At 35.0% G+C, this 12,480-nt stretch overlaps 1 protein-coding gene across 1 annotated transcript in view; it reads right to left on the bottom strand.

Moving 5' to 3' along the window:
* Window positions 1–12,480, bottom strand: part of LOC134749096 (protein unc-13 homolog B-like) — a 329,794-nt gene that overhangs the window by 234,957 nt on the left and 82,357 nt on the right. The window contains exons 2-3 of the mRNA XM_063684000.1: window positions 6,636–6,665; window positions 6,233–6,335 (exon numbers count right to left, since the gene is read on the bottom strand). Coding sequence (XP_063540070.1) covers window positions 6,233–6,335; window positions 6,636–6,665 — 133 coding nt within the window. The remainder of the gene's footprint in view (window positions 1–6,232; window positions 6,336–6,635; window positions 6,666–12,480) is intronic.

Genomic DNA, 12,480 nt, shown 5'->3' with positions numbered 1-12,480 from the left:
AGATTAAGGTACGATGGGACTGGTGTAATCTTAAGATTAAAAGTCCCTAAATAAATACATGAATTAAAAAAAATATGAATCTTTCCTTACAACGTTCCCGAGCTGTGAAGGAATTCTATTTTTTGGTAGTGAAGTCAATATACTGAAAAATAATTAAATTGTGCGCTTACGCTACGTTTTACCAAAGAGGATATAATAAGATAGAGCGGTACTGTCATAGTAAATGTTGTAACCACTGTAAATTCATGCACTGCCATCTATCGACATAATTTAAAACTAAAAATGAAGATTTATAAAAATACGTTAAAATGTATTTAAATATGGATAAATGATTTTTTTATTTGCATTAATTATTTTTATATGATTTTGACCCATGTTCTTTAACGGATATGCGTAAAATTATAAATAACAAACGAAACCGTCAACGCCCTCTATACGAGAGTAGGCCAAAGCTAGTAGCGCCATCTGATCGAGAATCAAACTTTCGTGATTTTCGAGGCACGTTTTTCCCTTAGACTGTATCCATCTATTAGGGAGTTATATCTATCTTTGGGTTTACGCTGTGATCGTAAACAAACTAGGCGTGGAGCCGACGAACAAAAATATTTGTCAGCTTACTGGGTCAAATATTGGTTTGTTTTGATAACTTTAAGGCGAGGTAGCGAGGCGGGGAGTTTTAGGGTGATTCAAGTAGAAATCTAATATACAGAACGAATAATTTGGCTTTAAAATTATAACCTCATGTAATATTTATAGAAAACAGTTCCGTGACATAGATCAAATTTGCGCACTATCTAAAATTGTACCTTGTATTATTACTATGACACAGCACGATAGGTCACGTTTAATTTAATGTATTTAAACAGTGAGACACTTAAAATTAAGAGCATTGTAAATATAACAAAACTTCCGTGAGACACAGACATATTAAATATAGGTATTAATAACGGGTCACACATATTTTCACGTATTTTGTCGAGCGTTTTTCGATTTAAAATACGTGAGTGACCCGTTATTAATATATTAAATATAGCATTGTAAATAGCCTAAAATTAACTTAACTAAAATAGCCTAAAATTGTTAAGAATTTCTTTGTACCAAACTACCCACCCATTTTGTCTGACTTTGAATGAAGATCTAATTAAAGTAAATATTACAAAATTTTATTATAATCAAAAATTACAAAATATAGATTTTCCAAGATACAATAATAATTAATTAAAGTTAATATGAATATAAATATTTACCAAGGAGAATGGGCGCACTAATACCTACTTATATTTTTTTCAAAATTAATATTACGACCGTTTAATAGATTATTTATTTTATTAGACTAAATCTACTTAGTTCATTAAAATTATCTTAAGTGCAATTTAACACGAGCGCTAAAATATTAAACCGGATTATTCATCTCAAGATTGAAAGTTTTATAGATTTTAAACAGACAACTTGGCAATTTTAATAATTTTAATATATTAGAAATGACGTAAAATTTTGTTTATCTCGAAGTTCCAGCAGTCTTATAACGATCGCTTACCGATATTAAGCAAAAACTCACCTCAAAAGAATTAGCTTATAGGACCAGATGCTGGGATTTTAAGTGATCCTAATTGTTTAACCCTTTAACAATCCAGACTAAAAACAATACGTTTAAGCCTCATCTCTTTAAAGTTCTGCATAATAAAATATCCAAAAATATATAACATCATCTTTTTGTGGTGAGAAGTGGATAGAATAGAATAGAATAGAATAGAATAGAATAGAATTTCTTTATTAAACCTAAGTGTGTCCTATAAACCGTTACCTATACATATTTCGCGATAAATCTGTAAAATTGTATGTGATTTAACAGCCTTTTTTGTAAAAAAAAACATGCCATAGGATTAAATAAATAAAAGGTTAACTACGTTTGCTAGCTTTAGTTTTAACAGTCAACTTAAAGCAGTTGATCCTATACACATTGACATTTGCACAAAGAGAGCTAATTTACAACGGACTGATTGAGACGAACGCTCGCGTGCAGGAACTAAGAGTTCTCGAAGGTTGCGAAATATTGCTAAAGATTAGGCCGAACCGTATAAAGAGAAATATTTTCTCGCCTGGATTTAAGGGCCTATGATAAGTTTAATATTGTAACAGTGCAAAGTTTAGTTGATTTTAGAAAGCTAGCCTTTAATTAAATTAACAATTGAATTTATGGTACAGAATTTCGGTATGCCCTGCTCGCACCAACATACGTACTAGGGTGATCTAGGTGCAAACTGATCGATGTATACAATTCTTTAAATCCAAACAGAATTTAACACCTGCCATTTTGAAAACTGTAATAGATGTCATATATTAAAGAAAAAGTGACGAAGCCCTCCAGTGGTGAAGTGGTTTATATATAGTAGTGTGACTACTTTAAAAAACACAAATCAAAATATTTAATAAAATAATTTGATTTGTTCCCAAACTTGTTCATAGATGGCAGCACCAGTCTCTCTCGCTACAACGTAAATCCGTAAGGAGTTCGTTTAGGAGGTGCAAGCGCGCACTGCTTGCCCTTAGAACTGGTCAAAGACGCCTAGTCTTACTAAGATGGCATATAGTCGAGAAATTCGGACGGGCACCGCCGTGGCGGGGTGGCCTAGGGGTTCATGGCGTTAGCCGCGATAGCTAAAGACGCCGGTTCGAATCCGGCCTTCACCACTGGAGGGCTTCGTCACTTTTTCTTTAATATATGACATCTATTACAGTTTTTAATTTATATATAGTAGTGTGACTACTTTAAAAAACACAAATCAAAATATTTAATAAAATAATTTGATTTGTTCCCAAACTTGACCTGCCATTTTGATTCGTGCTCAAAATTTATTGACCTGACAGGTGGCATGTCTAAGCGGCGTGCACCAATTAAATTTATACTTTTCTATCTGCGGTTGTGAAAATATAATAACAAGAAAAGTCGTCCAGGTGAAATAAAGCGCTGAATTGGCCAAGTTTCAATATCGAGAACCAGTTAAATGAATTAAACTCGTAATGCAATAAGTTGCTTGCGGGGTTTTAAGTTTAAAGTACCAATTGGAGTGGAATTTGTGGCTGCAAAAATACTTAGAAATGTTCAGTTACATTGGAAACATTGTAAAGAAAATAACCTACTTACTTACAGAAACGGAAATCGCGTATCGCGGTTGGAGTGATTCAAAGGGTGATTGACAGCTGACTAACTTTATTCAATTGTTTTTTTATACATAAATATATAGGCGCCTAGTCGGCCCAATACTATTATATTATACTTCACGCATCGAATGATGATTAGAGCAGGCTCCAATGAGATGTTCGTTTGCAAAAATAGCGGACCGCAGTTTGACTTCTGATCCTTCTAGTAGGGTTGCTACGCTCCTAGAAACCCGGTTGCCGGGCTGAAAAGTGGTGCCGTTACTTTGAACACCTTTGAACACTGGAACTTTGAATTTCCACCTTGTCCTAATTGAACTACCTTATATATGATTTTTTCGATTTTTTTAATTTAATTTAATTTTTATTCATAGACCAACTGAGATCATTGTTGTTAGTACACATAAAGCTTAAATATATGGTTAGTATTATACACTATAGAACGAATGTCAATAAACTTAATAATAAATTAATAAATTAAAAATTGAAAAGAAGTAAAATTAAAACAATCAAAATACAATAAAAAAAATCAATAAACAAACAAAAACAAACAAAACAAAACAAAAACAAAAAACAACAACACAAAAAACAACAACAACAAAAACAACAACAACAACAACGATAGCAAATGTATGAGCGCTATCGAAAAAATCCCTGTAGTTGACTCTGTTCACCCAGCTCAAATCACCTGGGTTTATTAAGTAAACGAAAAATATACTTAATTCACCTTTACGTCATTGTCAAATTTGAAACATATTTTTCGTTTACTCTATTCACCCAATCATATAAGGTAGTTCAATTAGGATAAGAGCTAGACTCAAATTAGTCCGATTTTACACACCACTTTTCAGCCCGGCAACATCGGGTTTCTAGTAGCGTAGGAACCCCATTATAAGGATCAGAAGTCAAACTGCGGTGCGCTATTTTCGCAAACGGAACTTCACTGAGAGCTCGGTCTAGATCCCTATGACAGTTCCTCTAAGTCACTTTCCGATAGGCTTAATTTATTTCTATAAGTAAATATTTTACATGACAGCTGCTCCATATAAAAATAAACTGTCATTCCTTATATTTATAAAACCTACTTATTTACATATTATACTACAGCGGTAACCGAAGGCAAGATTTTGTGTAAAATACTTTTTTATTAAGTGAACTTTGCAGACCAGGTTGTTTTTCAACTTAGAGAATTCCGTACACAGTAGGAAGAAGTTGATAAGTGGCGGGATATAATTGAAGAAATTTTAACCTTAGGCAATTTTATTTTAAGTTAAATTTCTTGAATAAAATATCTCAAGTTATCAACTTCTTCCCGCCGTGTATGGAATTATAATGACTATTTTACATATACAGGGTCGTTGGTATCTAGGTGCAAGCTTTAAAGGTGTGATAGCGGAGGTATTTTTGAACAATTTTAGCCATATTTGTCTTTAACAATATTTGTTATTGTTTTGCCTAAAAATTTAAAGCCTTGCACGTAAGTACTAAATACGCTATGTAATATTTTAGAGAGTATATCTTATGATATTCAACATTAATATCGGAACTATTTTATTTATAAACCAACTACGGGATTAAACAATAGCAAACAGTTATACTTATAAATATTGACAGTTTTCTCTCTCTCTCTCTCTCTCTCTCTCTCCTTAGCATTATTATTCCCATCTGATTGTGGGGTCTGCTTTCCTTGTCTTTGCTCTCCACTTCGCACGATCGGACGTGTCGTCTACTGAAACGTCGCAGGCCCTCATGTCTTTTGCTATGGGTATCTGCCCATCTCTACTTCGGTCTTCCTCTTCCTCTGGACCCAGCAATGTTCAGATCCATAGCAACATTCCCGATACACTACACACACACACACACTTATAAATATTGACAGTTATCTTTTCTAAAATACGAATTGTGTTAAGCTGTTTATAAAAGAATGAAGACATTGAAATCCTCTACAATTTCTTTATCGCGAAAGCCTTCTATAGGCTTGAGGGCTTGCGCGAGACGCGTCACACACGTCATCTTCTTGACGAGACATGATGAATGAAATAAGCGATGCTGGTTTATTTCTGGCAGTTTAAAAAGCATATTTTAATAATTTTTGTCATTAAAAAAATTATACTGGTCAATCTTACACAATTCGACCTAAACCCACAGTAAGCTCAGCTCAATAAGGCTTGTTTTGTGGGTACTAGATGACAATTAATATACATACATAATAGATATATACGAGTATATATAAATAGTTATATTATAATACATAGATAACATCCGTATATGTAACCCAGAAACAAATATCCGTGATAAACACATAAAAAATAAAAGGGGATTCGAACCCGGAACCTTCAGATTCTTAGGCAGATTCACAAGCGACCGGGTTAGGAGGCCGTTAAAATTTTTCAAGTTAAATTTAATATTTTTGCAATAGGGAATATTACTGCAACATATATACCTGAAACAGTGTTTTGATAAGTTTTCACTATGACATTGATACATCAAGGCGGTTTGCTTACCTACAGGTGGTACCGCGGAACGCGAATATCGAAATTTCGTTATCTGCCTCTCCACCGATCGAATATGCAAGAGTGATAGAGAGGCAGAAACCGGACTTTCGATTTTCGTGTTTCGCGGCAGGCCCTGTGATTGTGCTAGTGACGCCCTCTACGCAGAGTTTTGCGTAATATTCCCTATTGTAAAACTGGTAATACTGCTTGAAAAAAGTATAATATATTGTTTGCTTCCAAACGAAAAAGTTCTCATATAAATAAGTGGAGCAACAATATTATGCTCATCTTACGAGTAGTTACCCGTCGTAATTCTTCTCGGCTTCTATAATAGAACTCAAACCCAAGATATCATTGGCATTATAATACTTATAGAACTACAAAGAACCTCGCTATTGTTAAACAGAAACCTCTATTGCTTAGCAAAAGTATTTCTTGTATAAATAATAAACAACAAAATTCATTTCTGATTTCTCAGCATTGTGAACTTTAGCAATCTTCTTTGTCTGCAATAGTCGTCAGTAGAATTTCAGCTTTCCAGCCTTATAGTTAAAGTTCGTTTTGGCATGTGTACTTACAACAGGAAATCTTGTTCCCAGCACGGTGTGGGCCCCTTAACTGTCACCGTCGTCGACTTGACATTCTGCAGTTTGAGTGTCACGTACGTGTTGAATTGTGTTGCTGTTGAATAGAAAATTATATTAGAACGCCATCTTTGATCTTATTTAATTAAACATTTAACAATTCTTGCGAAAGTTAAAATGACAAAACGTCGTGCTTGCGGTTTTACAAGCCACGAGTAGTCATTCCATGTCGTAAAAAGAGTCGCGTACCCAAAATCGTTCGAATAATATCGAATACATTTTATGATAAATTCCAATTTTACAATGTGGATGTATGTGTAAATACATTCCCAAGCTTTAAGGAATCAATAGACACATAATATATATTGTCATATAATATAAAGTAAATACGACTCACCTTGTATACCGACATAACGCGCTTTTTTAACTGAAACAAAAGAAAATAACAATGTTAGTCCTAATTCGGGTATTATGTACAGCTAAACATAAAATCAAGTCATAATAAATTTATGTCTAAAATGTTATTTCATAATTATGAAGACATTTTATTAAGCCCAAAGTCTACAACTGTAGCCTCCATCATCAAACACTTAATATTGCCTACAACGTTATTAAAATTACGTACTGAATTTTAGCTTAATCGGATACCAAAAATTACTTTGAATCTTGTTTGCAAAAGATAAGCAATGTAGACAAACATTAAAATTTAATTATAGCTTATTGGATTTTTTATCAATAACTTACAAAATTACATCCGCAGCAAAATTTAAACAGCTTAATTGCTTGCTGTTTTATAGTTTATGGCACAAAAAAATTATTGCATAAAATATTGTAAATTGAATCATGGCAGCAATCGCACATAATATAGAAAATAAATATAAATAATCTAAAACAATCTTAACTAAGACGGGAACTCATTAGACTTGGCTGCTCACTACAGTAGCCAAGAAAATATCTAGCTTAAGAAGGTTAGGTTGCTTATTTCCCGATTACCTGACCCTTATTGACTGCCAAATACCAACTACCAATCGCAAGTACTAACCAAGACTAGACCAAAACTTCTTGAACAAAAACAAACGAACCTCGCATCACGTCCGCAAAAGCAAACAAAAGAAACTGGCGAGCCCAAGCCAACTTCCAAACTAACACCGAGCGAAAAAAGTGTTTTCAAAATCTCTTAGGTCATTTTCTCTTCACTGGAGAGCAATATATCAACTCAGTCAGATAACAAAGTGAAATAACTAACAGTGTAACAGTGTTAAGCACCTAGGGAACCAAGTTTAACTTTATCAGTTAAACTTAAGTCGGCTTGTTTAGGCAAGTTGATAGTCAACTACGAGTAATCATCGTCACTGAGAAATGTAAAGCTGTTTATCCGCTTTACGGGGATTTGTTGGTTTAGTTTTAAGTTTAATTCGATGTGACTTTCGTTATTAAGGTTTAACTCGAAGGTTATTGAAATCAGGTTTTGTTGAGGCTTGAAAATGTATTTCTTATAAAGTCTATGTATTATGCGTAACCACATCAAAAAACTTCTTAAAAGTTTAAAAAGAAATTATGCGACTGTCGCAAGAAACATAATTCTGCATATGCCTTAATATAGTGGATATTTTTTTTCTTAAATTGATTAAGAAACGTATTAACTTGAAAACATATAAGGGGAACAAGTCTGGATTGCAAGAGACTTGTATCCCTCTTCACTAGAGCCAGAGTTGTTTAGCGCCCTTTACCAAACCGCGCTATGTAATCGGATTAAATTTGATCTAAGAGATTTTCAATTACTTTAATATACCTATATAAACGGATGAATGAAGGAATGAATGAAATATTATAATATATAATATAACGGAGACCAAATTCATTCCTTTATTCAATTTTTATATAATATTATATTCTAACATTTTATGTAAATGTACCACGTTTTTGCGCTTAGTCTTTACTGTACCTATTTTTGAAAAAAAAAAACGCATTTTTTCAATCTGCTTCCAGGGTTGCGTGGCGCACGAAAGCCTCAGCCTTCAATCAATGCTGACCAGCTTGTTAACCATCTGTGACCCCATTCTCTGAACGATATTACGAAATTACTACGACAAGTTTGATGGCTAGTATTTTTAAGTTGAATCGGTATCAGATTTGAGGCTAAAACATGGAACAGATTATATGTATAGACTACAAAAATTTTTTATTTATTTAATCGGTCATAACGTATCGAAAACACGATATTATTTAAAAGTGGACTGCCTAGTGACCTAAAACTTATTTTAAAATAATCCGGTTGGGTGTTCTACTTTGAATCGTTTAAAAAACATAGCTTATAATTAAAAAAATATCAAAGAAACGCCAAATCGATTTGATAAATTTTGTTCGGTCATACTTCACAACATAAGAACAATTTTTTTTTACTAACTCACGACCATTAATTTACAATAATTAAAGCCTTTTCTATCCCTTCTACAAGTTTTGGAAATGAACACACATTTAATCATTAAAATTTATACTTTAATTATTTTGAACACGAGTTTGCGTGTACTTTTATAACATTTTGTACGCCTTCATAACGATCGGCAGCCGTATTCGCCTCTAAAATCAACTTGATTTAATGTTGTTCGCATTGTTCCTCGCGCGCACTACTTATAAAATAAAACTTTTATAAAAAAAAGATAAACCGACTTCAAAAAGGATGAAATAAAATATTATCCTTTTTAGGGTTCCGTGTTTAAGTATATGCGTTACCAACTGATATGTTTGAAGTCGGTGCCAAGCCAAATTTTAAACCATATATTCATAGTGATTTTGGTGCAATTCGATAAAGATGCGGCTATAAGATAGTACATTGGATTACCTAACGCAGCGTACTACGTAGGCGAACAACACGCGAATGCGAAGCGGCGCGGCACGGCGCCTTAATTAATCCTTTGATACCTATATAGAAGTGTCCTACGTGGGCGATCTCGTTGCGAACGCGAACGCCTTGGGCCGGCCGCGCCGTGCCGCGTCGCTTCGCTTCGCGTTCGCGAGTGTTCGCCTATGTAAGACGCAGCGTACACGACGACAATAAACGAACTTTCTGTACACCTCAGAACAGAACACACGGTTGAACCTTCTTGGCGCAGTTCGTACCATGCTTGTCGGCACGTTAGTGTAAATCTAATACGTTTTGTCGTCGTATTTTTTTAAAGAGCATTTCTTACTAATTCTTGAACAGTCATAGCACGCAAGTGTGGGATTGGGACTGTCGCTTATCCAGAGGACTACATTTCAAAATATAAAACAATTCAAGGAACCTTCATGCAAAATTTCAGCTAAAGCGGTTCAGTTGTTTAGCCATGAAAAGGTAACAAAGAGGCAGACATAATTGCTTTCACGTTTATAATATTTGTACAGTTGTAATGGGATTTATAGACATAAAGCTGATTATTTTTGACTGGTATTGTTACTACTTGGAGTACTTGGCTTGGCACCGACTTCAAAAATATCAGTTGGTAACGCATATACTTAAACACGGAACCCTAAAAAGGATAATATTTTATTTCATCCTTTTTGAAGTCGGTTTATCTTTTTTTTATAAAAGTTTTTATTTTTCAATTTTTAGTTTTAAAACATTGTTAAGAGCGTGACGCATGAATGAAAAACATAATGATGTTTAACTGTAAATTCGTAAACTTTATTAAATAATCAGAATTTTCCTCGAGTCCGTCTGGGAAATCATTCCTGTCACTAAATCCATTCTCCGCCCCGCCACTGACCCAATCCCTCAAACCCGGTGATCACTCAACCTCACAGCACATCAACCCCTGATCACTGAACCCCTCGACCCTAAACCACCAACCCTTCAACCGCCATTCCCCGACCCCTAACCCCAGACCCCTTAACTTCTAACCCTAACCCCCGATCCCTTAACTCCCAACCCCACAGTCCCCGACCCATCAACTCACCTCCCCTCAACCCCCAACCTCAAACCCCCCAAACACTAATACCCTCTACCTTCACCTCTCAGTCTCTTTGGTTGTTTCCAACACTACCTACATCAAAAATCATAATACACATACGAGGGAAGTTATCAGTAGCCTTACCACGAGTTTGACATTGATATATTCGCTATCGTGTGCGTAACTTACTGTTTATGCATCTCGCTCGTACTAGCATATTAGTGTACAAAGTAAGTTACGAAGAATATTTAGTGTCAAACTCGTGGTTAGGCTACAGTTGCACTACATCAAATTGGTGGTTTTGGGGAGGAAATGCTTGAGTTACTTTAGAAAACACCGAAATTACCACACACGTGCCTTTAAAAATTGAGGAGTTCCCTCAATTCCTCACGGATTCCATCATCAGATCAAAACCAAAAATATTACGAAAACACCTTGGAGAGGTAACTTCTTTCAAACAGAAAAAGAATAACTCAAATCGGATCATGGGTGCCGGAGTAATCGCTGAAATCATTATCATCAAAATAATCATCATCATCAGCTTCACTTCATCAAATTGGTGGTTTTCGAGAAAAAATGCTCAATTTGCTTAAGAAAACGACCAAATCACCATACATGTGCCTTTAAAAATTGAGGAGTTCCCTCAATTCCTCATGGATCCCATCATCAGAACAGCACCAGATTAATGTGGGACCACCTATGAGGTAGTTCCTTTCAAACAAAAAAAAAATTGTTCAAGTCGGACCACGGGTCTCGGAGTATTCGCTGAACATCCTACAATAAAAAAATCATCATCACTATCTTCAAAACAATCATCATCATCAGGTGCAATTCATCAAATTGGTCGTTTTCGAGAGAAAATGCTAAAGTTGCTTATGAAAACACCCAAATCACCATACATGTGCCTTTAAAAATTGAGGAGTTCCCTCAATTCCTCAGGGATCCCATCATCAGATCAGAACCAGATTAATATGGGACCAACTTGGAAGTAGCTCCTTTCGAACAAAAAAAGAATTACTCAAATCGGACCACGGGTCTCGGAATAATCGGTGAACATACATAAAAAAAAAAAAAAAAAAAAAAAAACATAGCCACAACCGAATACAGAACCTCCTCCTTCTATGAAATTGAAGTCGGTTAAAAATAAAAACGGATGCGAGTAATGAGAAATCAATATCCCACCAAAAACATTTTCATGTAGAATGTTGCCAAGACGAAACTATACGGCTCGCACTGTCATAAAGTTGTCAGATCTCCTGTAGAGCCAAGCTTCTAACTCTACAAGCCTTAGCTTCACAAACTCTACACCTTAGTCAAAATATGTGGCTTGGCCGTTTCGCTACCGTCACATGGGCGTTATATGAAAAAATTATTCACTATTCATTATTTTTTATTACACAATAGTTATTTAGTAACAAAACGGCCAAGCCACATATTTTGACTAAGGTGTAGAGTTTGTGAAGCTAAGGCTTGTAGAGTTAGAAGCTTGGCTCTACAGGAGATCTGACAACTTTATGACAGTGCGAGCCTTATGGTTTCGTCTTGGCAACATTTTACATGAAAATGTTTTTGGTGGAATTTCACTTCTTTTTTAAGTTGCTTATTGACAATCTTCCATCTGGTAATTTGAAGGGTTGGGGGTAATTTACTATTAAAAATCCTGAAATACGTCTCTGGGGCATCTTTTATACAATCTGCCTTTTACTGATTCCTCACACAAACTTCAACCCCTTTCCCCCTACGCCCTTTTCCACCCCCTTTTCACCCTTACGGGGTGATATTGGGGTTGAACGTTATTCTATATCCTCCTCAAAAAATTTCAAGTTTTTGAATATTTTTGTTCTTTGTGTACCATCTTACATACCAAATTTCAGCTTCCTAGGACTTCAGAAAGTACCCTAAAGGTTTTGATAATCATCAGTGAGTGTACTTACTCACTCACTGACGAGTCAGTGACGAAATCGTTTTTTTTAGATATGAATAAAATCTAGAGTATAGGAGTTATGCACTTGAAATTTTTTATGATTAATAAGTACACTATTGACATTATATCCCGAGAATGTTATTAATATGGTATAATCCAATCCCAAGTTATGAGGGTTCGAAAAAACGATGAAGCGCTTCGAGAAAAGGTAGGTAGTGCCCTTGCGCTTCGCTTTGCTCGTCTTGGCGGGGGCACTACCGTGCCCCCAGATAAAATCAAATTGGGATTTCTCAAGTTCGAATGTTGCTCCGGACATTTCCACCGTCAATAATTCCAAGTTTTGAAGGCCTTTTATTAAGTCTTCAACACGTTTTAAAAGTTAGTAACTT

Source organism: Cydia strobilella, chromosome 17, assembly GCF_947568885.1.
Source record: "Cydia strobilella chromosome 17, ilCydStro3.1, whole genome shotgun sequence".
Lineage (NCBI taxonomy): Eukaryota > Metazoa > Arthropoda > Insecta > Lepidoptera > Tortricidae > Cydia > Cydia strobilella.
This window is presented reverse-complemented; position numbering and strand designations above follow the sequence as displayed.